Source organism: Schistocerca serialis, chromosome 1 (assembly GCF_023864345.2).
Source record: "Schistocerca serialis cubense isolate TAMUIC-IGC-003099 chromosome 1, iqSchSeri2.2, whole genome shotgun sequence".
NCBI lineage: Eukaryota > Metazoa > Arthropoda > Insecta > Orthoptera > Acrididae > Schistocerca > Schistocerca serialis.
In genome coordinates, this window is record NC_064638.1 from 214,027,947 (window position 1) to 214,055,661 (window position 27,715).

Genomic DNA, 27,715 nt, shown 5'->3' on the forward strand with positions numbered 1-27,715 from the left:
GATGAAATAAACGACAAATTATGATTAGGAAATGTGCCACTTTTCTTGAGCTCTGACAAATGACGGGCAGAGAACGTTCAAAAGCCGTTTACCCTTGATTCGTCGCCGCGTGGAATTTTCCTAGCGGTCTAGGGCGCTGCAGTCATGGACTGTGCGGCTGGTCCCGGCGGAGGTTCGAGTCCTCCCACGGGCATGGGTGTGTGTGTTTGTCCTTAGGATAATTTAGGTTAAGTACTGTGTAAACTTAGGGACTGATGACCTTAGCAGTTAAGTCCCATAAGACTTCACATACATTTGAACTTTATTCGTCACTGGTTAAGGCGGAAGCTATTGACACCGTGGAACAACATAGTCGAAAAGGCCAGCAAACAACCACTTTAGTTAGGTGTCCATGAGGAGGTTGGGTGCCATGGTTGAATAGCTGGTGTGCTGCGAGGTCCTCTTTGCAGCCGTACAGAGATCGGTTTAATTTAGCGACCAGAACGAGGACGCGGCGTTTATCTGCCGGCTCAGCGGCAGGCGGCGCAATTTGTTGCCCTGAGTGGCGGCTACTATTCCTTGGCAGCCGGTCGGCGTAAATCATGCTGGCTGGCTCCGGCGATTTATTGCGCCACCCGCGCCATCAATTAAACGAGGTGCGAACAGATACGCCTACCGGCGCACCTGCACACTTGCACACGAGCACTTGCTGCGCGCCGCGTTAACTGATACCGGCTGGTCGCACGCTACGTCGCTGCGGCGGAGGCAGTTTGTCACGGTTACAATTTTGACGTGGAAGTCGGTGCCACAGGTGTTTCATTGCGAGGCATTACTCACCTCCGTTGGTCTCTGACATCTGTGCTGCAGTGCTAAGTCGTCTGTTACCCGCTCAAATGTAGAATACAAGGAACCCGTTGCGTGAGAAATCGCCAGTTCAATGTTTAGTTGGGAAGTGTCGTGCTAATCATTCTGACAAGGAAAGTGTTAACTGCCAATGATTCCCGATGTATATCAGGAGATCAACCTCGTACGGGATGTGTGTATTACACATCACAGAATGTAAATCTTCGGCATTCAAGAAAAGTTTAAAACTAAACATTTACTTGCATCATGAGCACCGAATGAGAAATGGCACGCCACTGGTATCTCAGTTTCACTCCATCAAGATCGAAAACGAAATTCTTGGGAAGCTGGATGTTCATCTAGCAATGTACTCTTAAAAGAGTGCATACATAATCACCAGCAATCCACTCTTAAAAGGGTGCATATATCATGATATTGATGTAAGGCGGTGATGAGACCTGGTGGAACGTGATGTCATGCAACCGAATGCGAAATAGTCTGTTGTGGGGCATATCGTAAAGCTGGCTATCCTCCAAGGCATAGCTGCTGATAGTGTGATAACGTGTATTATAGACACGGTAGAAACAAACATCTTGAGACTGAATTAGTCCACTGGTTCCCGGCCCATACGAGGGTGAGTCAAATGAAAACCTTAAATACTTTTTTAAATATTATTTATTGTGCGGAAGTGGTGCATAGCTGTATCACTTTTCAACATAATATCCCCCACGCTCAAAGCAAGTCCTCCAGCGCTTACAAAGTGCATAAATTCCTTTAGAAAAAAATTCCTTTGGTAGTCCGCGCAACCACTCATGCACCGCGTGGCATACCTCTTCATCAGAACGGAACTTCTTTCCTCCCATTGCGTCTTTGAGTGGTCCAAAGGTATGGAAATCACTTGGTGATCAGGATTGGCGCCATTCCTTGCTCGCCCTCTTCGTTTCCGGTTGGTGGAAGTGAACACCGGTTTCGTCTCCAGTAACGATTCTTGCAAGGAAGCCATCACCTTCTCGTTCAAAGCGCCGAAGAAGTTCTTCACAACACGTCGTTGTCTCATTTCAGGAGTCAGCCACGGTGGCACCCATCTTCACTTTGTGAAACTGGAGCACATCATGCCAATGTGGTGTGCTGACCCATGACTAATCTGTGAACATGCTGCAATGTCATTCAGTGTCACTTGGTGGTTTTCCTTCACTATGGCTTCAACTGCTGCATTGTTCTGTGGAGTCACAACTCATTGTGTCTGACCTGGACGAGGAGCATCTTCCACTGAAATCACCCATTTGCGAACTTCCTACTCCATTCGTAGACTTGCTGCTGTGACAAACGTGCATCACCGTACTGAACTTTCATTCGTCGATGAATTTCAATAGGTTTCACCACTTCACTAGGCAAAAACCGAATAACAGAACGCTGTTCTTCCCTGGTGCAAGACGCAAGTGGGGCGGCCATCTTTATACTGATACTGCGACGGTATGTGTGCATCTGCACTATGCTGCCACCTACAGGCCATTCTGCACGCTGTTTGTGGCACGCTTACCGACTTCTACATCTACATCCATACTCCGCAAGCCACCTGACGGTGTGTAGCGGAGGGTACCTTGAGTACCTCTATCGGTTCTCCCTTCTATTCCAATCTCGTATTGTTCGTGGAAAGAAGGATTGTCGGTATGCCTCTGTGTGGGCTCTAATCTCTCTGATTTTATCCTCATGGTCTCTTCGCGAGATATACGTAGGAGGGAGCAATATACTGCTTGACTCTTCGGTGAAGGTATGTTCTCGAAACTTTGACAAAAGCCCGTACCGAGCTACTGAGCGTCTCTCCTGCAGAGTCTTCCACTGGAGTTTATCTATCATCTCCGTAACGCTTTCGCGATTACTAAATGATCCTGTAACGAAGCGCGCTGCTCTCCGTTGGATCTTCTCTATATCTTCTGTCAACCCTATCTGGTACGGATCCCACACTGCTGAGCAGTATTCAAGCAGTGGGCGAACAAGCGTACTGTAACCTACTTACAGGACTTACTGGATAATGGCGCGAAATTTCGATTTGTTGTTACTAATTTAAGGTTTTCATTTGACTCACCCTCGTACTTTACAGGAAGGATAATTATCTCTAAACGAGTATGATATTTGTACACAGACCAGGAATCAAGCAAAAGTAAATTATTTTGACTAGCTCCTGGAGAGCTCATATTATTGATGTAGTTCTCTTACGCCCTTTTACCGTCTCTTGCTTGCCGTGAAGTAAATATCCTCTACTGCCCTGGCTGGTTTATTCACACGAGAAATAATTGTAAGGGGCAGAGTACTCCTAACTTCTCTCAGCACAAGAGAGGTTAATTTATCTGCATAGAGCCCAGGACTGAGGTTGGCTCTTGTATGTCAGATTCATGTGCGTACTGAGGACGAAGATCCACACACGATATCTTTGCGTGTAGATGTTTTTTTACAGCTTGTCTGTGTGTGTGTGTGTGTGGGGGGGGGGGGGAGGGGAGGTGTGGCTCAACGAACTCAGTTTTTCAGATTCCATTAACCTGGAAGAAACTGCACGCTCATATATGTGTGCGTTTTCTCGTTACAAGGGAAACCATCGCACCCCTCCCCCTAATGATTTGTGGTAAAATGGCCCTGCGGATATCCCGTCAAAAAATGAACACAGTTCAGGCATGAAAACAGGAAGAAGGTGCACTGAACTGTGAAAAAAAGAAGCAAAATAGGAACAGTGAACTGCCCAAGCTCAAGATGTGCAACACTGAGCGAGGTGCAAGAACTGTTGTCGTCGTCGTTGTGTAGTCACGATGCTGGAGTGCAAAGTTCAGATCTCTTTCGCGCCATAATCTGATTTTTCATTAATTTTCATAGTATTATGAGCTTTCTTTCATGTCATTGACGTGTCTGTTCTCTTTCTGTAGTTCTTGCAATTATCATGCTGTGCATGGGTTAGAGACTATGAGTCATTTTGTAAGAACATATTACCGTCGCAAGTAATGCGATAAATAGTGTGAGAAAAGGCGAGATGCCTTGCACAGAAATAAAAACTACAGATAAATGGATGTGAACTAGGAAATGGATGTGAACAAAGGAATTCAAGAGTCACAACTTCACAAACGGAACCCAAGAGCTGTAAATGTGGTACTTGTGTAGAAAAAATAGGAGGTACGTACGTCTGAAGCTCCCTTCCTTACATCTCGCCGTTGCAAATGGACGTTACACTGTGACACACACACACGCAGACACACACACACACACACACACACACACACACACACACACAAACACACACATTTGAATACAGGGAAGAGGCACGTCAGCACCGGACGGAAAATTCATAAATTCGTGAAAAGGTTATGTATGGGGCAAGAAGGATATTTGAACACGGATCTTCTCTTTCGCCGTCCAACTCCATGCCAACATAAGGACACGCTGTTGTTCAACTTCACTTGATGTGCACATCTTAAGCTTGGACCCTTCACTGTTTCTATTTTGTTTCTTTTTCCACAGTTTAGTCCATCTTCTTCCTGTTTTCAAGGTTTACGCGCGTTCAGCTTTAAACTGGCTCTCCATTGGGCGATCTTACAGTAACTCTGAGGGGCGAGCGATGGGGAGTTTCCCTTGTTAGCATCTGTGGTTCTGTTCTGTATCATTTCCCGATAATGCTCCAGGCTTTTTCTGTAATGCGTAAAATTCAGTGAAGCTGCGGTCTTGTGCCACTTGTCTCTTCTGTTCTGGTGAAGAGCTTTGACTAGCTCTTCTGGTGTTATGTCACTGCGTGATTACTGTTACTGATCGTTTCGTTCGTGTTCAGAGAAAACTACGCAAGGGACGATGATTTAGTATCATGGCTTCAACTACCCTCCGACCAATGTAGCAGGGTGCTGTAAGGCGTTATCTGTGAGCACACTTGTTGTTTCCAGATGGCATGCACGTAAGTGGATGGATCTGAGTACTATGGAACTTAACATCTGAGGTCATCAGTCCCCTAGAACTTAGAGCTACTTAAACCTAACTAACCTAAGGACATCACACACATCCATACCCGAGGCAGGATTCGAACCTGCGACCGTAGCAGTCGCGCATATGTGAACGGGCTACAATACGCTTGGTGTGGTCACACTTGTTCGATCTAATCCTGACGAGGCACATGGATCTATATTTGGATGAAGTTGCTATGAAAGTATTTATAACACCAATGCTCAGTCAGGCATACGGGAACTGCAATATCTGAACACACCACACTTGTAAATGTGGCAGCGATCAACCAGCTGGACCTTTCACACATTCACTGGCTCCTGATAAATGCTCATAACACAGTCTGAGAGGAACAAGTAGCATTTTCCGTGATCCCTCATCGTGCTCACCATTCCAACACATTCAGAGAAATGATGCTTAGCAGTGCATAGGACTTATCTGGAAATTTCAATTCGTAATACACTTTGTGGCCTAGTTGTACTAGGGAATAAAGCGTTTCAGAACACGTAGACAAATCGTCTACACCTACATTTATGCAACCCAATAAACAGATTGCTAAAGCGTGGTGCTGTTGCACTTATCCTGGCAATTCGTGTAATTTTCTTCAATGAGTAACACGCACGTACTAACACTTGCCGCATCGCAGACTGTACACGTTTAAGATATCTATAATATGAGCTATGCACTTAGAGAAATTCTCTATCTTTTGGTATGTGTATATTACCGTATGCCTTGTGGTTTCCAATCAATCGTCTTCCGAAACTCCAGAGGTACTTATGAATGATGCTGTAAGGGTGAGGGAACGGTATGTATCTTGGCTGTTCCTCAAACTGAACTCTTGGAATTTCAAAAGCAGACGTGTCTCTAAAGCATAATGCCCCTTTCGTAGCATCTGTAACTGTATTTTAAGGGAGACCTTTAATTCTATTGCTTCCTGCTTCATACGCATTCTTTATTGATAGTCAATACTCAAGTCTGTGATCTACTTCTTTACGTGAGTAATTTTTTTTTCCTTAGCATCTTCCCTCGCTACCGTGCCGACTAGAAACTATTTTAGCGACATACTGTGTGCCTCTAGGTTGCACTAGCAGTTTCCCATCCCACCCGCATCTGAGCTAGCGATCCGTCTTTAGTTGTAAGGGAAAGTCAAATGAAAAATAGGTACAGATGGCAGGAAAGTAAGCAAAATATGAATAATTTCAAAAGTAATTCTCATAAATGTTGATGCATTAATCCCAACGTGAGACAAGACGGTCAGTGCCACCAAAGAAAAACGTTTGCGTCTGCTCACAGAAGCATGATTGTACTCAGGCGTACGCCTCTTCGTCCGTAGCAAATTGACGGCTACGAATGTCTTTCATCAGGGCTCTAAAAATAGCGTGGGGAGGGGTCCGAACTGTATGAAGGATGTGTAAGTGTTTGCCAGCGAAATTTCTGCTGCGTAGTGGAAACACTAGGCACGCCAGAAGTTAAGACGACTGTTTATTTGGCAAGGGTCCACCGCTCATCGTTTCTCTGGAACACGTCGTCACAATTAACTCGTAACGGTACGTGACCATTTTGTAGAAATTTAAACGTACCACCAAGATCAAACGCTTGACCATCTTGTCTCGCAGTAGGATAATGGTATCAACAGTTTTCGCCGTAACTGACTTTTGAAATAATAAACAGTTTACGTACATTTTTTCAATCTGTCTTGTTTTCATTATCTACCCCTTACACTACATGTTCGACAGTTTTGTAAGAAATGAGGTTCATGTTCAAATCGGCTTTCTTAATGCGAGGATCTCGTTTTCTTATGCTTTTCTTCTGACTGTTAGTAAGACTACTTAAGAAAGATGCGGCATACGTCCTGCGGTGGTTAAACTCTAATGGTCCGCCCCATCTGACGCTTTTGAATGACCTTCTGCAGATAGCAGTAGTGTCACACATAGACCGAATTTGGGGAAACACTGTATTTTTAATACATATCAATTTTATTGGAGTAGTATTTTACAATGAAGGTTTGGTACATTATCTCCCAGAAACAGAAAATGCCCCGGATGGTGTGTCCATTTTACACTTAAGATTCTCGTTGAAGCTGCTGTGGAAGCGACTAACCCAAGAGGGACCTCGGTCAAGTGTAGCCACCTTACGTGGACCATTTTAGATGAGAATGTATTATAGAAACAAAAGGGGCAGAGTAATGAATATTAGTGACGTGTTAAGTCTGTGTGACGTACCAGGCCTCGAATGTAGATCCCTGCCTCAGGCAGGCAGTGAAATTACTCCAATCGAGCATTACATAGTCGAAGCTTGGATTAAACCTCTGATAGGTGGTACGATGTGATAGTCGGGTACGTACTGCGTTAGAAAGGCATGAACCTTGTAATAACAGTAACCTAAAATTTTCGTAAAAGTAAAAAAATCACTTTAAATGGTAAATTTCCAGTACATTCTATCGTAGTACTCGATGAACAGTCAGTAGAACAGGTGTCACATTTTCAGCTATCAGGCTGTGATATTAGCTGTGAGTACCTATGAAACGAATGTCATTAATAATTTCAATCAGTTTCTAATGATATGTGTCATAATGCACCGATCGCTGCGAGTCAAGACGAGGAAGAATGCAAAGCTAAGGTTTTGCAAAGTAACGGCTCTCCCTATTCTAATAAACGAAAGTCAATCTTAGGCATTAGCTAAGAAGACATATGCAGAATATAGTCGGCTGAAATTTAATTTTGAACGAATATTAAAAGATCAAATAAATACTAGGATTCTAGAAGGACTGTATGCATACACTGTATAAACGAGAAAAGAGCAAGCATACATAAAAATAGAGAGGGAAGAGACAGGAGCTAAAGAAGCAATACTTTATAAACCATAGGAAAGATAGAGGTAGGACGACAGAAGAGCGTATGGATTCAGTGAAGACGTAACAGGCTGTACATCTGCATCACACTGTGGAAAAGAGGGAGAATAGGGAGGAATATAGTTATCAAGGAAATTTCTATGCTTATTATAGAACAATATTTTTACAGTCGTTGATACCTTACAACATAGCTTTCCCATCATAATGCGCATCAGCATTGCCGAAGTACACTGGTGTCCAAAATTAAAGCAACAGCGATACCAGACAGCAGTTAAACCTTACCGCTTCACCAGTACAATTCCACGAAGAGGTGTTCTTCGAGTGGTAAACATAATACCTACTCAGACCATTAGAGACCCTCCTCGATATCGTCCATTTGCCACATTGTTTGGGTCCCGAAAGGTGTTCCATTTTCCCTCCAGATACGAATCCATCGAGCATCACTCTCCTGACTAAATCGGGACTCATCTGTGAAAACAATATTGGCCCTTTGATCGACCGTCCAGTTGGCATTTTGATGACTCCATTCTAGACGTTCCATTCTGTGAAAACGAATCAGAGGTAGACTTATAGAATGTCCCTGACAATAAAGGCTTCTGCACACCGTTTTCTTCAGTACACCACCTCCAGTGGATGCTGAGACCTCACATTTCCTTTACCTTTCAGTACTAAGGCAGTAATGTCGTGAGCTTACAGCCAAATAACGGTCCTCTCTTTTGAAGTCACACGTGATCGGCAGTGCTCGGGTCTTTAGCATACAGTTACGGTCCCTATAAACAGTCGCCACATCCGAGAAGCAACAGAACGGTTCACATTAAGCCATCGTGCCAAATCGGTTTTAAAGTGCCTTGCTTTCTTTCTTTCTATGGCCTTCCACCACACTCTCATAAGCATTTCATCTTGTCTGTGCCATACTGCACAGTCTGTGACTGTGTACACAGCGATTGTGAATGTGGGGGCCACCTGGCAAACACTACATCGTTTCACAGGTTCCCTCATGCCATCGTTGGCATTGTTGTCTGTTGACCGGAATGGGATCTTTCGTGCAGAACACGATTGCACGGACATCACATTGACAGTTTCGATAATACATCGTCAATTTTAGACAGGACGGATAAATAGCGGTTTGTTCCTTTAATTTAGGACACCAGTGAGTAACTTGCCTGGCCGATGTACCACAATTTAAAGTGTGTTGTATCCTCTCTTTGTGAGGCAGTGATATTAGGTTTCCAATCTAGTCCCGTGTACCAACACAAAATTGGTTGATAAAGAACTGTGACCTTTTACTTGTCCTATACCTGTCGTAAGTACGAAACGTCATCCAGCCAGTGATATTCGGAGTGGGAGCACACAGCATTCGAGGAGACTAGTTACAACCTTAGAGTCCAGTCAAAAACCACATGCATAAACGGATGAAGAGATACTGCTTCTAATTAGCGCTAGAGCAACGGCAACGGCAACGGCAGTACTCTTTCATCTGGATAATTTCTTTTTCCCGTGACTTATAGGCAACACTTCCCAGTTGTATAAATTTCTACGATTTATATATTGCAGTAAAAGACTTTTTATCGTATCTGTACCATATTTTAGTAAATATGAAAATGTGATATCCAATATGTGGTTGACGGGCATCGACGTTACACGCAAAAGATATGGCTTAATGATTCGTTGACGTTATTTGCGTATTCCTCGAACGCCAAGTCGTAGAGAGGGTGGACGTTCCGGTAGCTCATTCTTTCCTACTGAAGAGACGTTCCTACGACCAACTTTTCTCTGAACTGGCGTCTCCTTGAAAAGCTTGACAGGCGCGCTACTTTCTGGCAGGTCACACCGTGTATTGTCAAAATCACTAAAGTGTTTACGGTTGTTGTGTAAACGTTGCGAATGATCAACCTGGATTGCAAGATGCGACATTAAGGTAATGTGACACCATGACTGTCAAACTGGCTACCAGTAATAGATTTTATACACACATCGAAAAAAGTTTTGTATCCCTCCGGTTCCAAGAACTCCTAACGATAGACGTTGACTGTGGATATTGTATCACAAACACAGTCCCTTTGACAGTTCCGAGGTGTCACTAAACCAGTCCAAAGACGTAAACAATCATGCATGAGCAGCGCCTATTAGACATTCGGTCCGACAGTCGATCAGTTCCAATCGTTCCACCGGGATTGAGGTACACTGCTCGAGTGGTCTGTAGTTCAACCATACCTCGACGGTAAATAACGCGGTTCGATCGCGTCCGCATTGTTACTTTGTGCCAGGAAGGGCTTTCAACAAGGGAAATGTCCAGGCGTCTCTGAGTGAACCAAACCGATGTTGTTCAGGAGATTCAGAGATAGGAACTCTCGATGATATGCCTTGCTCAGGCCACCCAAGGGCTACTACTGCTGTAGGTCATCGATAACTACGGATTTTGGTCGGAGAAACCCTGACAGCAAAGCCATCATGTTGGATAATGCTTTTCGTGCAGCCAGAGGACGTCGTGTTACGATTCAGACTGTGCGCAGTAGTCTGCATGAGGCCCAACATCACTCCCGACGTCCATGACGAGATCCGTCTTTGCAACCATCCAGCGCGGTACAGATCCACCCAAAAACATGTCGAATCGACCGCTCAGGACTGGCATGACGTTCTCTTCACCGATGACTATCGCATATGTCTTCAACCACACTGTCGTCGGAGACGTGTTTTGGAGGTAACCCGGTCAGGCTGAACGTCTTAGACACACTGTACACCGAGTGCAGCAAGGTGGACGTTCCCTACGGTTTTAGGGTGATATAGCGTGGGGCCGACGTACGCCGCTGGTGGTCATGCAAGGCACCGTAACGGCCGATAGTGCAACCACATTGGCGAGGCATTCGTCTTCATGCACGACAATTCGCGCCCCCATGGTGCACATTTTGTGAATGACTTTCTTCACGATAATAACATCGCAGGACTAGAGTGGCCAGCTCGTTAGCCAGACATGAACCCTATCGAACATGCCTGGGATAGATTCAAAAGGGCTGTTTGTGGACGACGTGATCTACCAACCACTCTGAGGGATGTACGCTAAATCGCCTTTGAGGAGTGGGACAATCTGGACCAACAGTGCCATGATGAACTTGTGGATAGTATGCCAAGACGAAAACAGACATGCTTGCAATCAGAACGTGCAATCGGGACCACCACCCCTGAAGGTCTCGCTGTATGGTGGTACAAAATGCAATGTGTGGTTTTCATGGCCGGCCGCGGTGGCCGAGCGGTTCTAGGCGCTTCAGTCCGGAACCGAGTGGCTGCTACGGTCACAGGTTCGAATTCTGCCTTGGGCATGGATGTGTGTGATGTCCTTAGATTAATTAGGTTTAAGTAGTTCTAAGTTCCAGGGGACTGATGACCTCAGATGTTAAGTCCCGTAGTGCTCAGAGCCATTTGAACCATTTGGTTTTCATGAGCAATAAAAGCGTCGGAAAAGATTATGTTGGTGTCTACTCCAATTTCATGTACAGGTACATCGGAACTGAGGTGATGCAAAACGGTTTTTGATGTGTGTAGTCTTTTGAGAGGATCCAACTGAAAGTTGGCACCCTTCAACGAGTAATGGAAGGAAAACTCCCGAACTCCCAGGAGGATACATAGCACTGATATAACTCCACTCAGTGATGAGAAGACGAATGTCCTGCGCTCTGTGAGCACTAGACGGCTAAGAGGTGGGTCACAACCACGGAACCGTGTAATGGAAGGGTATATGGTACCTGGTCTTTGTCTCAGAACTTCGTATTGGGGTCAGTGTGCCGATCCGGTCTCATGCTTATTTCATTTCGTTCCACGTGGTACTGATTCCCATTCCAGTCTACGCTCGATTTCATTTCATTCCCGATCTCATTTTCACAAACAGTGCCGTTTTTCTTATGCCTACTATTCTAATCTGAAGGGGCTTTTTCAGTGGCATTCAGGTACAGATTCGAATTCTGTCTGTGATGTCAAGGAATCATGCGCACCTTCAGCCTGTTCGATTTAGATTCCCTAAATACTGCGTCTATTAGTTATGCTCCCTCCATACTTCCACTTCTGACTCAAATACGACATTCCAACCTTTACATAAAGCTTCATCACAGTTATGTCAGACGGCCGTTTCACTGAAGGCTGGGGTCCTGCCCCACAGAAAAGGGTTTCATAGTGCTTCACTCAAAAAAATAAATAAATAAAAATAATGTGAAAAAAATAAATCATTTACCTGCCGACCGCTATAAAACAAACACGAGCCTCGTGCCGACTTGTTGCCCAGATGCATCGGAAACAGCAGCCGATCACAACTAGCTACAGGTCGTCACCCGTCTTCACCATCTACAGCCGATCCAAAATGTGGGTCAAATCCGAGCACCCAGCTAGCTCAACAGAGAGCCTATAGCGTGGTAAAAACCCAGTCATTATGCCATGGCAGCTCAATTAAATTATTCTGAGGTTCAACGCATTTTACATTCATCTCTACATCTTAATAAGTGGATGTTTCGAAATATTATTTCTCTTCACCTCTTAGTTGTACGGATGTACTGTCGACGACCAGGGCTATGGGTTTTATCTTAAGAAGTGGGCTTGATTAATAACGATCATGCATGGCGCCCATATATATAAGATAAACAATTATTACCTGTATGTCAGAACAGATTCAGTTGACCACATTTTTGGCGACCATAATGGGACATGATAAAACAGCAGCATGAATGTTACAGCATAATGTAGTATACACTGTAGAGAGAAGCGGCCATGCTCTTTCTCTTACATCATATACTTACAAGAAGCGCTGCACGAATAATCTTCTGCAGTATTTGTTATCATTTAGCGCTATAATGTTAGTGATCGTAAGACGAATCAGTCTTCATAGACTTTTAGGACACGAGCCAAACATCATGTCGAGAAAGGCTTCTTTCAGGACTATTTAATTACCTTGACTGGATACACGTTTCCAGCCCTTCTGTTCCATGTAAGCTCCACTAAGGATGAATGGGGGAAGGGAAGGTCTACCGGCATGCCGACCAGCAACCACTAGAGTTTCTGGCGATCTTCTCGAGCACAAAGAAAATTCTCTGAGCCACGAGCTGCGTCGATGTCTTCTCTATAGCTAGGAAGTGAGACCTGTCTGATCGGGCTGTTACTAGCATTGCTTGGGCGATAGCATCATGGAGTAACATAAATTCTGAAAAAATAGATGCGGTTTTCTGTGCTATTTATAATATGATCATTCACCGAGCAGAATAAAAAGAAATATGAGCTCCTCCTCCAAGCCTCGAAGATTCAAGGGATGTAGAGCATTTGTTTAATATAAAAGTGCCACATGCTCTGTAGATCTGAATACCTGTTACGTGTATTCGTCGGTCATACACAGTATCCTGTGTACAGGTTAAATTATTGCCCGAAACATCGTTTTTCTTGTGAAGTTCACGGAGAGAGTAATTATTTTAAATTAGAGCATTATAAGTATTTACTTTATCCTCACCCCTAATCTTGGGTATTCTTCTATCACACCATTCCTCAATTTTCACCTGTATTTTGCGGAACGCAATAGCAGTTTTTTAAGTATTTCCGGTTGACAATCTTGCATCTGCCTGCCGGATTATACCTTTCCATGATGTACCTTTTCTTTTTTATAAATTACCTGATGGTTAGTAGCTAGAGAGATAGATACTGAGAAGTGGTCGAATGGAGTGGCCAAGCGGTTTTAGGCGCTACAGTCTGGAACCGCATGACCGCTACGGTCGCAGGTTCGAATCTTGCCTCGGGCATGGTTGTGTGTGATATCCTTAGGTTAGTTTGGTTTAAGTAGTTCTAAGTTCTAGGGGACTGATGACCTCCGAAGTTAAGTCCCGTAGTGCTCAGAGCCATATGAACCATTTGAACTGAGAAGTGTTGTGATAGTTAGACCAAAATTTAATAGATGAATGCTTTACATTGGCATAGAGAACAGACCAGCATTTCTATTTATGACAGATACATGCAATAATTTTAATCGTGGACTACCACCTAAACGCGGTGAAGTTTGTGTGTCTCAACTACCCACGGAGTTATACTTTTGGGAGCGATCCTCCTGGTAAGGTCAGCCGTGTCAGACTCGTAAACGGGTGAGAGATCGAAGACTCGTCCCCCGACGGAGCTCAACTCTTGCTAGTATATGGGCGGAAAGTGTGACAATAGTTCCTCTATTTTTATTTTTTTTGGCATACACTTGCATTCACGGTGATATTGGGTCAGAGGGCATCTTTCAATTTCATTCTCTAGTGAAGAGGATGCCTACGGCACAGATGTCACAAGGTGATATTGTATAACATCACACCAAAGACATCTCTTCAGTGCAGGTATGCCTAGGAACGTAAGAGGACTGGAAGAGAAACAGGGTTAGATCGTAAATTAAAAACACTGACATAGCTTTATGACAGAAACAAAATATAAAGTTGAAACGCATAAAAGATCTTGCTTACAGTACAGTTATACACGGGAGACTAAGTCAAATCACATATGCAAGTTTTAATCTTTATAATTTAAAAAAATGAAACATATAAATTATAGAATATTGCTTCGTTAACGAAAGAACTGTATAGCATCCACGCACCTATTTTATAGTCGATGAAAAGCATTTTTAAATTTTTTTAAAAGTATGTGATATCGTGAGAGACAAGTATGTTGTCAGAGAAACAGTTTCGTTTTGCTAGTGCGGAGATGATGTAACAGGATCTTCACAAGCCACAGAAAATAGAGTGAAAACAATGACATCTTTTAATTATAAGAACAATTATTATTATCAGTTTTTGTTGCATTCCTTCTCGTTCGAGTAGCCATGATGCTAGCAAGACGCACTATTATGTAAACTACCTATTGTAAATGATTGGAGAAAAATAGAGAACAATGTTATTGAAGTTTATCTCACATATTCTGTAAGAATATTGTTAATCTTGATCCTCTGCATTCCATCTTTGCTTCGGCTACAGGCGAGCAGCAACGCCGCCATTAGCGGTAATATATTTATATGATTTTATCGGCAAGATTTATAGTTTTACTTCGGATTGAAAATGCTGAGAAAAATTATTTAATGCTGATTAATGTTTTTTTTTTTTTTTAAATCGAATACATTCCTTTTTTTTTCAAGCAGTCAGAACAGATCGATTCTGTGTTACACCGATGTTCACTTATCTGCCACCATTTTATGAAAGCTGTACATGACGAGTTTAAATTGTCGAATAATTCAGACGGATATGTTTGGCATTGTAAAAAGAATCCATTTAGAGGGAACTTGATTGTATATCAAAATCTATGCTATGAAAGTCTATTTTAACTTCTACCGTTCTTTGCGTCGGAGCATAAAACGTCTTCAGCTAAAGCTCAAAAATCTTTTCAGTAAAATTCACCTGCTCCAGTGTTGTGTGTCTCCGTGATATAAAAGTGAAGTGATAATCAAGAGGGAACTAAGTTTGTATGAAAGTAGTCAACTAGCTTAATTGAATAATTTGAAACACATACACTTCTCTACAGACAAGATAAGAAAACGGTCGTGTGTTTCAAGTTCATTCACATTCGTGCTTATGTCATATTCTAGCCGGGCAATGCAGTAACTGAATGAGAATCTAGAATTGTAGACGTACTTAAATATTTATGTTGGACGCTGCTAAATTTACACATTCACAACATGGTTTAAAAGACAGCACAATGTCACATGTAAATTTAAAATTGACAGAGGATATTTAGTCATTATAAGTGCAAATACGGCTGAAGAAGGGAAGGAAACACAAACAAAACTTATTTAAATTCGCAGTGACTATTCCTTCGAAAGAATAGACACCATGCAAATCCAGCAGCTGTAAAATTCTATATGTAAACTGAATAAGGATTACTGCTATGAGCTGCAGCGGGACATTAAGCGAAAATAACGGCGACGAGAAAAAATATTTGCCGGACCGGGACTCGAACAAGGGCTCTACTGCTTACAGAGCAGGTGCGGAAACTACTGCGCCATCCGGGAGACAGCTTTATCGCCACTGCACGGAGTATCTCGGTGAGCCTCTCGGCCGTAGGTGGCGCCCGATTCGATTGTGGATAGGCCAGTGCTGGCCCAACGGCAGCCGTGTGCGGAGGTCGCTACGAGTGGTTCTCTTCGTCGACAGTGTGTCGTTGTTGCTTGTGAGTACAACATACCCATCCAGCTGTGGAAGCTCAGATTAGGAAGTCTACGTTGAAATTTTCGTTCCTGTTCGGATATGACAGGCCGAAAGCGTATGAAATCGTCGATTGATTGTTCGAAGAGATAGGTTTACAACATGATGTCGTTCACGGTAGGCATATGATTTCCTTGGTAACCCAGTGTATGTTAAAGTGGGAGACGTTGAAACGTGTACCCGGATTATGACAAAATCAGCTTCGCGAACTTATTTCCAGTAGTGAATCTAGTTCAATTGCGATCAGCTATGCTGGCTTAAGTTTGCAATCTCCCATTTGAACTGAAGTTCGAATTCATCAATCAAGCGTTAACGCCTTATGGAACCGTTTCGCAGGCTACTGGTGAGCAATAGAGGGGCAATAAACATTTCAGTGTTGACAATGGTGTGCGAAATGTTAGAACTGATCTTCAGAAGCATTTCGCGTCGCATATTGTGGTTCAAGGCTTTGAAGCCTTATTTGTTTATAATGGGCAACGAAGGATCTGCGTTGTATGCGGATCCACGGATCATCTTGAGGCAACCTGTCCCCGTGTCAAATGTTAACGGAGGAAAAACTAGGCACCCACCTCCGCGGAAGATGTGTGACATGAACAAAAACTTTCGTCTGCGGAGACCTTGTCAGCCCCATAAAAGGAAACCGGAAATGGGCAGAGCCCTGACATATCAAGTAATGGAGAAAATGAAGCAAATCAGAATTCAGCCGCATGTAGCGTATTGACAAATGAACAGAGTTCAACTGTTACCTGACATGCTAGTTGATGAGGACACAAACCCAAACAATACAACATTAAACCCACGGTCTGATCACCCAGTTTTAAGTAAGGACAATTCAAAAAAGTCATCTAATAAGACGAAACGGCCCCCTAGAATACAAAGTAGAAAGGAAAAGAAGACGCACCAGAGAAATCTTTAAGAAATCTCAGACAGGGCAAACGGCGGTAGCTGATGCGATGAGGGTAATTGCTCCCATTCTGAATGAGGACGTTTACATGGAGTTACACAATCTCATGAACAAACCGTGTTAGCATCTTCCAGGTCTCTTCCGGTTCCGAGCACGCTTTGATCGGAAGATACCGAGCAGTAGTAAACTTACAATCTGGCTACAATTAATGTCTCCCGGATAACTTCGGTGGTAAAGTTACCATGTCTGAAAGACTATCTTTATGCCATCTTACCAGAGGTTGTAACATAATAGGTTATAAAGCCATCAACAACATCGGAAATTAAGGCGGAACAGCGGTTTTATTCTATAAAGGCATCGCGTGTAGAGCTCAAGCTATTTTAGAGACTGGTCGGGGTATAACTGTCCAACTTCGTGACGTCATTTTAATTATCCTATACGCGCAATCTGTCACTAATGAAAGACGTAACTTTTATCGGAATGGGATAGTTGAAATTTAAAGAACATTGGGGCCGCCGCCATCTTTACCGGACATTTTAACTGTGTGTTGCTCCGTGAAGACCATACGTCCAATTTTAACACTTGTCAAGAGCTACAAACATTGGTGACCGAATTAGAACTGCAAGATACTCGGACTTACTTGAATCCCCACCATATCGACTATACTTACATCAGGAGCACATCAGCAAGCAGGTCAGATAGAATCTATGTTACTAAATAATACCTGCGCCATATTGATGATTGTTAGATATGGCCTATAAACTTCTCCGACCGTTGTTTCAAGATCCAAGCTGTGAAGACGGTGCCGAGAGTAAAGAATTTCAAACATTACCTATCACCACCGACAACGCAGTGGCTATTGTCATACACTTGACGGACAGCAACGGTGATCGCATAGTGTTGTCAGTGCTAAGAGACAAGTAACAATTGGTGAAATAACTCCATAAATGAATGTGCGACGTATGAAGAACATATCCGCTAGGACACTGGAACGAAATTTGGAGTTAATGAGCTATGACATCAGACGAATGGCGGGAGTCCCTTTGCTAATGCAAGACATCGCCTGGAGCGCCTTTCCTGGGCTCGTGACCATATGTATTGGACCATAGACGGTTGAAAAATCGTGGCTTTGTTCCGATCTCAGTTGTTAAGATTTGATGGTAGGGTTCGAGTGTGACACAAATTCAACGAAGTCTTGGACGCAGGTTGCCAAAATGACATTGTGCAAGTTGGTGGTGGCCTCCATAATGGCGTGGGCTTGGTTCATGTGGTAGACTCGAGGTCCTCTGTTCAAAACGAAGCGATTGTTAACTAGAAATTGTTGTGTTCGGCTACTCGGAGACCATTTGCAGTGATTCATACACTACAAGTTCACCAAACAATGATGGAATTTTTATGCATGGCAGTGCCTCATGTTACTGGACCACAATTGTACCCATTTGATTTGAAGAACATCCAGGATAATTCGAGCACCTGATTTGGCCATCCCGAGAGACCGACGTGGGACACAATCTAGAGGTCAGTTAGTGTAAAAAATCAAGCACCGGGAACACTTTCGCAGTTAGGGACTGCTAAAAAAGTGGCATGAATCAATGGTTTTGCAAGGGACTTAAAACGATTTGTGGAAACCTTGACACGCCGTGTTCTATCTACATCTACATCTACATCTACATCTACATCTATACTCCGCGAGCCACCTTACGGTGTGTGGCGGAGGGTACTTATTGTACCACTATCTGATCCCCCCTTCCCTGTTCCATTCACGAATTGTGCGTGGGAAGAACGACTGCTTGTAAGTCTCCGTATTTGCTCTAATTTCTCGGATCTTTTCGTTGTGATCATTACCCGAGATATATGTGGGCGGTAGTAATATGTTGCCCATCTCTTCCCGGAATGTGCTCTCTCGTAATTTCGATAATAAACCTCTCCGTATTGCGTAACGCCTTTCTTGAAGTGTCCGCCACTGGAGCTTGTTCAGCATCTCCGTAACGCTCTCGCGCTGACTAAATGTCCCCATGACGAATCGCGCTGCTTTTCGCTGGATCATGTCTATCTCTTCTATTAATCCAACCTGGTAAGGGTCCCATACTGATGAGCAATACTCAAGAATCGGACGAACAAGCGTTTTGTAAGCTACTTCTTTCGTCGATGAGTCACATTTTCTTAGAATTCTTCCTATGAATCTCAACCTGGCGCCTGCTTTTCCCACTATTTGTTTTATGTGATCATTCCACTTCAGATCGCTCCGGATAGTAACTCCTAAGTATTTTACGGTCGTTACCGCTTCCAATGATTTACCACCTATGGCATAATCGTACTGGAATGGATTTCTGCCCCTATGTATGCGCATTATATTACATTTATCTACGTTTAGGGAAAGCTGCCAGCTGTCGCACCATGCATTAATCCTCTGCAGGTCCTCCTGGAGTACGTACGAGTCTTCTGATGTTGCTACTTTCTTGTAGACAACCGTGTCATCTGCAAATAGCCTCACGGAGCTACCGATGTTGTCAACTAAGTCATTTATGTATATTGTAAACAATAAAGGTCCTATAACGCTTCCCTGCGGTACTCCCGAAATTACCTCTACATCTGCAGATTTTGAACCGTTAAGAATGACATGTTGTGTTCTTTCATCTAGGAAATCCTGAATCCAATCACAAACCTGGTCCGATATTCCGTAAGCTCGTATTTTTTTCACTAAACGTAAGTGCGGAACCGTATCAAATGCCTTCCTGATGTCCAGGAATACGGCATCAATCTGCTCGCCAGTGTCTACGGCACTGTGAATTTCTTGGGCAAATAGGGCGAGCTGAGTTTCACATGATCTCTGTTTGCGGAATCCATGTTGGTTATGATGAAGGAGATTTGTGTTATCTAAGAACGTCATAATACGAGAACACAAAACATGTTCCATTATTCTACAACAGATTGACGTAAGCGAAATAGGCCTATAATTATTCGCATCTGATTTATGACCCTTCTTGAAAATGGGAACGACCTGCGCTTTCTTCCAGTCGCTAGGTACTTTACGTTCTTCCAGCGATCTACGATAAATTGTTGATAGAAAGGGGGCAAGTTCTTTAGCATAATCACTGTAGAATCTTAAGGGTATCTCGTCTGGTCCGGATGCCTTTCCGCTACTAAGTGATAGCAGTTGTTTTTCAATTACGATATCATTTATTTCAATATTTTCCATTTTGGCGTCCGTGCGACGGCTGAAGTCAGGGACCGTGTTACGATTTTCCGCAGTGAAACAGTTTCGGAACTCTGAATTCAGTATTTCTGCCTTTCTTCGGTCGTCCTCTGTTTCGGTGCCATCGTGGTCAACGAGTGACTGAATAGGGGATTTAGATCCGCTTACCGATTTTACATATGACCAAAACTTTTTAGGGTTCTTGTTTAGATTGTTTGCCAATGTTTTATGTTCGAATTCGTTGAATGCTTCTCTCATTGCTCTCTTTACGCTCTTTTTCGCTTCGTTCAGCTTTTCCTTATCAGCTATGATTCGACTACTCTTAAACCTATGATGAAGCTTTCTTTGTTTCCGTAGTACCTTTCGTACATGATTGTTATACCACGGTGGATCTTTCCCCTCGCTTTGGACCTTAGTCGGTACGAACTTATCTAAGGCGTACTGGACGATGTTTCTGAATTTTCTCCATTTTTGTTCCACATCCTCTTCCTCAGAAATGAACGTTTGATGGTGGTCACTCAGATATTCTGCGATTTGTGCCCTATCACTCTTGTTAAGCAAATATATTTTCCTTCCTTTCTTGGCATTTCTTATTACACTTGTTGTCATTGATGCAACCACTGACTTATGATCACTGATACCCTCTTCTATATTCACGGAGTCGAAAAGTTCCGGTCTATTTGTTGCTATGAGGTCTAAAACGTTAGCTTCACGAGTTGGTTCTCTAACTATCTGCTCGAAGTAATTCTCGGACAAGGCAGTCAGGATAATGTCACAAGAGTCTCTGTCCCTGGCTCCAGTTCTGATTGTGTGACTATCCCATTCTATACCTGGTAGATTGAAGTCTCCCCCTATTACAATAGTATGATCACGAAACTTCTTCACGACGTTCTGCAGGTTCTCTCTGAGGCGCTCAACTACTACGGTTGCTGATGCAGGTGGTCTATAGAAGCATCCGACTATCATATCTGACCCACCTTTGATACTTAACTTAACCCAGATTATTTCACATTCGCATTCGCTAATAACTTCACTGGATATTATTGAATTCTTTATTGCTATAAATACTCCTCCACCATTGGCGTTTATCCTATCCTTGTGGTATATATTCCATTCTGTGTCTAGGATTTCGTTACTGTTCACTTCCGGTTTTAACCAACTTTCCGTTCCTAATACTATATGCGCACTATTTCCTTCAATAAGAGATACTAATTCAGGAACCTTGCCCTGGATACTCCTGCAGTTTACCAATATTACGTTAACTTTTCCTGTTTTTGGTCTCTGAGGACGGACGTTCTTTATCAACGATGATAATGTTCTCTCTGGTAAGCCGTCAGGTATTTTATCGTTTCGCCCAAGGGGGGTCCCTCTAACCTAAAAAACCCCCGTGTGCACGCCACACGTACTCTGCTACCCTAGTAGCTGCTTCCGGTGTGTAGTGCACGCCTGACCTGTCTAGGGGGGCCCTACAGTTCTCCACCCAATAACGGAGGTCGATGAATTTGCAACCATTATAGTCGCAGAGTCGTCTGAGCCTCTGGTTTAGACCCTCCACACGGCTCCAAACCAGAGGACCGCGATCGACTCTGGGCACTATGCTGCAGATATTAAGCTCAGCTTGCACTCCGCGTGCGATGCTGGTTGTCTTCACCAAATCAGCCAGCCGCCGGAAGGAACCAAGGATGGCCTCAGAACCCAAGCGGCAGGCGTCATTCGTTCCGACATGTGCTACTATCTGCAGCCGGTCACACCCAGTGCGTTCAATAGCTGCCGGAAGGGCCTCCTCCACATTACGGACGAGACCCCCCGGCAAGCACACCGAGTGCACACTGGCATTCTTCCCCGACCTACCCGCTATTTTCCTACGGGGCTCCATAACCCGCCTAACGTTGGAGCTCCCTATAACTAATAGGCCCGCCCTCTGTGACTGTCGGGACCTTGCCGGAGAATCGGCCACTGGCCCAACAGGCGAGGCATCCTGTGGTGGCTCGGAAACGATGTCATCACCACTAGGAAGCACCCCGTACCTGTTGGAAAGGGGTAAGGCAGCTGCCACGCGGCCAGATCCCAACTTCGCCTTTCGGCCAGGCACGCGCGAGCCCACCACTGTCCGCCATTCACCCTGGAGTGATGGCTGACCGGTAAGATGCTCACTGCCGGAAGACGCAGCGACATCAGGGGTTCCATGTGATTCCAAGGCCACCGAAGTAGGCATAGGTCTCACCACAGTTGCCCCAACGCCACTACGAGCCGACGCCTGCGCCTCGAGCTCGATGAGCCTAACAGACAAAGCCTCCATCTGCCCCCGAAGAGTGGCCAATTCTCCTTGCGTCCGCTCACAACAACCACAGTCCCTACACATGACTATGTTTACCCTACTCTATACGGTGACAAATTCCCAAGATAATCTTCTGATGAGCTACTCTGATAATCAAGAAACACTCACTGAAATACGAGACGCGAAAACTACGCTAGGTTTTCCCAGAAAAACTATTTAAAAGCTAAGCGCAGCAAATAAGTACAAAAACGCTTTATACAAACAGTACTCGCTGCTGCTGGTGCTCTCGCTCTGGCTGTCACAAGACAACTGCTGATTCAAGTGTCTAGTGCCTAACGGCCGCGAAACAAACAAAAGACGGTTTTAGGGCGCTTTCTGTTCTAAACGATCAAGAAAACACTAAGAAATCTAACACGAAAACTACGTAAAGTTTTATCAAGAACTGTTAGTTACTATGCAGAGCAGATAAACACAAATAGAATCCCTTCCTTAGTGGAAGGTCGTAAACAAAATGCAAAATAAACGCTTTATACAAACAGTACTCGCTGCTGCTGGTGCTCTCGCTCTGGCTGTCACAAGACAACTTGCTGCACTAATCGCGGCAAGAGGAGGTCCGTCATAATATTAGGCGGTATAGCATGACTTTTGTAGTCTTAGTCTGTAGAAAAAGAAGCTGTGCTTGGCAGGAAAACTTGTACCTATAAACTATGGAAAACTTACACATAGCAGAGAAGGGTACTGGAGAACAGTATGTAATTAGAGAAGTTGGATGGAGAGAATTTTGCACAAAATTGTGGAAAACAAAGGATGCACAATTAAAAGTGGAAGATATCAGTTGTATAATAGCTGTGCGGATTTCTGCAAGCAGTTTTAAAAGTGTGAAAAACAGGAAAGAATGTGGGCCAGGTGGTATTAGTATGTAACTTTTAAAATATGCCCGCCCCTTACGTGATTTTTGATTATTACAATTATTTAATGAACCTTGGCAATAGTATAAAATACAGAACTGCTGATGAGCTAGAGAATACTCGCTGTCTGCAGGGATTCCAGCTGGCTTCTCCACGTAGACAGGTGGTCTGTTGACAGACCGATTATTGCTCGGTAACGACGTACATTGAAGCACTTCTGTCATCTGTCAGTTCCTACAGTGGTCCAAAAAGAACATTACTAAAATAAAGCCACTGTGATAGAATGTTGTACATTCCTGAGTAGGGTGCATCTAATCCCTTTATTGGCCGACCGGAGTGGCCGAGCGGTTCTAGGCGCTACAGTCTGGAACCGGGCGACCGCTACGGTCGCAGGTTCGAATCCTGCCTCGGGCATGGATGTGTATGATGTCCTTAGGTTAGTTAGGTTTAAGTAGTTCTACGTTCTAGGGGACTGATTACCTCCGATGTTAAGTCCTATAGTGCTCAGAGCCATTTGAACCAATCCCTTTATTCATTAAATTAACGGAAAATCTGCAAACAGATGCTATTGATTTATTATTTACAAAATATAATCCACTTTAATTCTGAAACTTCCTGGCAGATTAACACTGTGTGCCAGGCCGAGTCTCGAACTCAGGACCTTTGTCGGGGAGTCGCGGTCCGGCACAGAGTTTTAATCTGCCAGGAAGTTTCATATCAGCGCACGCTTCGCTGTAGACTGAAAATCCCATTCCGGCTCTTTCATTGTATTTTATCCCAAGTTGCTTAACAGGTCATGCATCCAAGTAGCTCTTAAGAATAATATACAGAGGAATGGAAAAGAAAACTGAGGGTGTGTCAGATGACGATTAGTTCGGCTCTAGGAAAGGTAAAGGCACCAGAGAGACAGTTCCGACGTTGCGGTTGATAATGAAAGTGAGACTAAAGAAAAATCAAGACCCGGTCGTAGGATTTCTTGAACTAGAAAAAGCGTTCGACAGTGTAAGATTGTGCCAGTTATTCGAAATGGTGTCACAAATAGGGGTAAGCTATAGGGAGAGACGGGTAAGATACAATATGTACAACAACCCAGAGGGAATAATAAGAGTGAACGACTAAGAACAAAATGCTGAGATTAAAAAGGGATGCAGTCATCCACCTATACTGTTCAATCTATACATCGCAGAAGCAATGATGCAAATAAAAGAAAGGTTCAGAAGTGGAATTAAAATTCAAGGTTAAATGGTATCAAGATTCGCTGAAGACATGGCCACCGTGAGTGAAAGTGGTAAAGAATTAAATGCTCTGCTGGATGGAACGAGAAGTAGCAGAAATGAGAACAGCAAGAAACTTAACATCAGGATTGATGGTCACAAGTAGATGAAGTTAAGGAATTCTGCTACCTAGGTAGCAAAATAACCAATGACGGACGGGGCAAGGAGGACATCAAAAGCAGACTACCACTGGAAAAGAGGGTATTCCTGGGCAAGAGAGTTCTACTAATATCAAACATAGGCCTTAATTTGGGGGAGAAATAGCTGAGAATATACGTTTGAAGCACATAATTGTAAGATAGTGAAACATGGGCTATGGGAAAGCCGGTACAAAAGAGAATCGAAGATGTGGTGCTGCAGAGGAATTTTGAAAATTAGGTGGACTCATAAGGTAAGGAATGAGGAGGTTCTAGACGGAATGGAATATGAAAGGAATATGTGGAAAACACTGATAAGGAGAAGGTGCAGGCCCATAGGACATCTGTTAAGATACCAGGAACTGTCTTCCATGGTACTAAACCGAGCCGTAGAGGGCAAAAGCTGTAAAGGAAGTCAGAGATAGGAATACGCGAAGCAGATAATTGAGAAAGTAGTTTGTAAGTGTGTGGTGTGCGTACTGTAATACCTTCGGTACACACACCATAAGATCATTTGACTTGTCGCTCTAGCGAAGTAGGCGAGTGTCAGCAATATGTCTCGTGGTCTTGTCGTGGCGTGTTTATCTTCTGCCGTTAGGCCAGATGATAGAAATGCCACTCGCACGCTTAGAGTAGCAGATTGACGGTGACCAACTTTAAACAGAACTTGATTAATTTTCAAACACGTTTATTAAAATAATAACAAGCATAAAAATAACTTAACTTGGTTCTACGTTAAACTTATTCTCACATATCTCTGATACTTGACAAAGTATTGTTCATTTATCTTCACGGCTATGTACAGGAATATGGTAACCTTATTAGGCGCAGACTGAAACTTGACTACAGACTAATGCAGACTGTTTCAGACTGATGCAGACTGATGCAGACTAATGCAGACTAACGCAGACAAATGCAGACTGACTAATCGGAGGTCTGTACACTCGTTATAATCCCTCGCACGTTCAGGTATCACTGCGCGAGTGTGATCCGGGAGGAGAAAAGGTTCTACGTTAGCAGCAATCTCATTGGCTGCGTGACATATTAATACGCGGATCGGCGGAAGCAGAATTTGGTCCGTCTCTCAGACAGCGCCATCTCGTAGTGCGGAGACGGACGAGCGCTGCGCCTGCGCTGTTTGCTTAGCGGGGCGTGCTCTAATGCGGAAATTGTGTACGCGCTGACTACGCGGAACTATGTACACAACAAAGTGTTATTCTGAGATGAAGAGGTTGGTACATGAGAGAAATTCATGGCGGGCCAAATGAAACCAATGAGAAGACTAAATAAAAAGCTAAATAAAAAAACGAGACACCAAAGTAAAATTTATTACTGCAATTTTCTCAGGATGTTCCCGTTATTCTGATGCACTCTTTGTTTACTTTTGCGTACATTACCTTGTCCCAAAGAACATCAATTTGCCCAGATTTTGTAAAAATGGTAGGGTATACTTCTACTTTAGCTTTCCCTATAATACGTGTTTATTTGACACCAAGTCTATGTACTGATCATCAGGCGTTGATCACAATGGAAGGCATGTCTGATGTGCATAGCCCTAATTCTATCCGGAATTAACATTGGCATTATAAATTTTACCAGTTCCGGAAACATAAAATTAAATTTTCAGAAATCGACTATGCAAACAATTTTGCAATGGGGTGGATGAACGTAGAAACGAAATGTTGTGCTAAGCCCCCTCTTCTGTATCCATTTGGAGGCAAGCACACAATGTGTGTGTGTGTGTGTGTGTGTGTGTGTGTGTGTGCTTGTTTGAGAGAGTACTGTGAACGCTATGACGTGAGAGCGAGCCTGACCGTCATGGGGAATGTGGAGGAGGCGCCGTAGACGACGGTGGTCTGTGCCGCGCTGTCCACCAGGGTAGCGGGACGGCGCGCCTCCTGCAGCAGCAGCCCGTACTGCTGCAGCGCCTTCAAGTCCGCCACCGGCAGCACAGCCTCTGCAACACACGGACGACAAACGGAACATGCAACTTCAGAAAGGCTCATACTGTCTGTAGTGTTCCAAATCTTAGGTTAGAAGAAGTTTTTGGGACAGTTTTATGCCACAGTATGTTACAGTAGCTGACAGAATGGAACTAGCAGGATAATGTTCACGCTGTAGTCTATGGACTGGGACTGAATCGAAGAAAGGAGAAGTAACGAGGAGTAGCAGAAATAACTATAAGGATAACCTTAAAAGTTGGGAACCTCGTAATGAACGAATACTGCTACTTCGAAAACAAAATAATACTTATCAATCTGACATAAACAGCAGACTACCAAAGGCAAAGAAGGCATTCGTGATGAAACCAAGTCTACTAGCACCAAACACTGTCCTCAACTTAAGGAGGAAATTTCTTAGAATTTACGTTTGGAGGATAGCATTATATGAAAGCAATGCGGGAAAACAGGATGTTTAAAATTAAGTAGGCTCTTACGGAGACGATCGAAAAATTCCAGCGGCAGACACTTCTTTCTTAGTGTATCTCTCCTATGACAGTTTTCAATTGGAGGCTCTCCGTTGTGTCCTGTTCTCAGCTTCCTCCTTCATTTGTCAGAATGTTCTTCCTCTTCTAATGTCATGTATCATTCCAATTCTGTCTCTATCTCTTGCTGTCGCTCCTCCCACTTTGCCCACTGTAGTTTTTTGTTGCAGACAATACCTGCGAAATGTCCTAGCGAAGATTTTTTCTTCTTTGACACTATTTCCCATAATCTTGTTTCCTTTCCAATATTCTACACACTTACTCATTCTTCGGTCTGTCTGATCACTTGATCAGGAGAATTCTCCTCCTAAGCGAAATATCAGAGCTTTAAATAAATATCTTTCTTCTTTCTTTTTACCTGTTCATAAATCACTGCTGTATAACACTACAATCGAGACGCATAATTAGACTTTTACTCTCCTCAGCGTCATTGCAATTATTCTGAATGTTATGTAACTACGAAAGGATATTCTACATCACAGAGAAATTAACTGTTGAAATAGCCAGAGCATAAGAAAATAATAAATTCTTTATCAGTTTCGGGCACTTAAGTGTGTTTCTTCGAAAGGCTGTACAGAAAAATACACCACACATAAGTATGAGTCAGATAAGAAAATTACAATTAGGGACGAAAAGTTTTAAAAATTTTTAAAATATGAAGATAAGAATGGATACATACATACTTATGCCTATCGCATT

At 43.5% G+C, this 27,715-nt stretch overlaps 1 protein-coding gene across 1 annotated transcript in view; it reads right to left on the reverse strand.

Moving 5' to 3' along the window:
* The window catches only part of LOC126460267 (uncharacterized), a 79,805-nt gene that overhangs the window by 50,342 nt on the left and 1,748 nt on the right, over nt 1–27,715 (reverse strand). Inside the window, exon 2 of the mRNA XM_050095911.1 lies at nt 26,346–26,488. Coding sequence (XP_049951868.1) covers nt 26,346–26,488 — 143 coding nt within the window. The remainder of the gene's footprint in view (nt 1–26,345; nt 26,489–27,715) is intronic.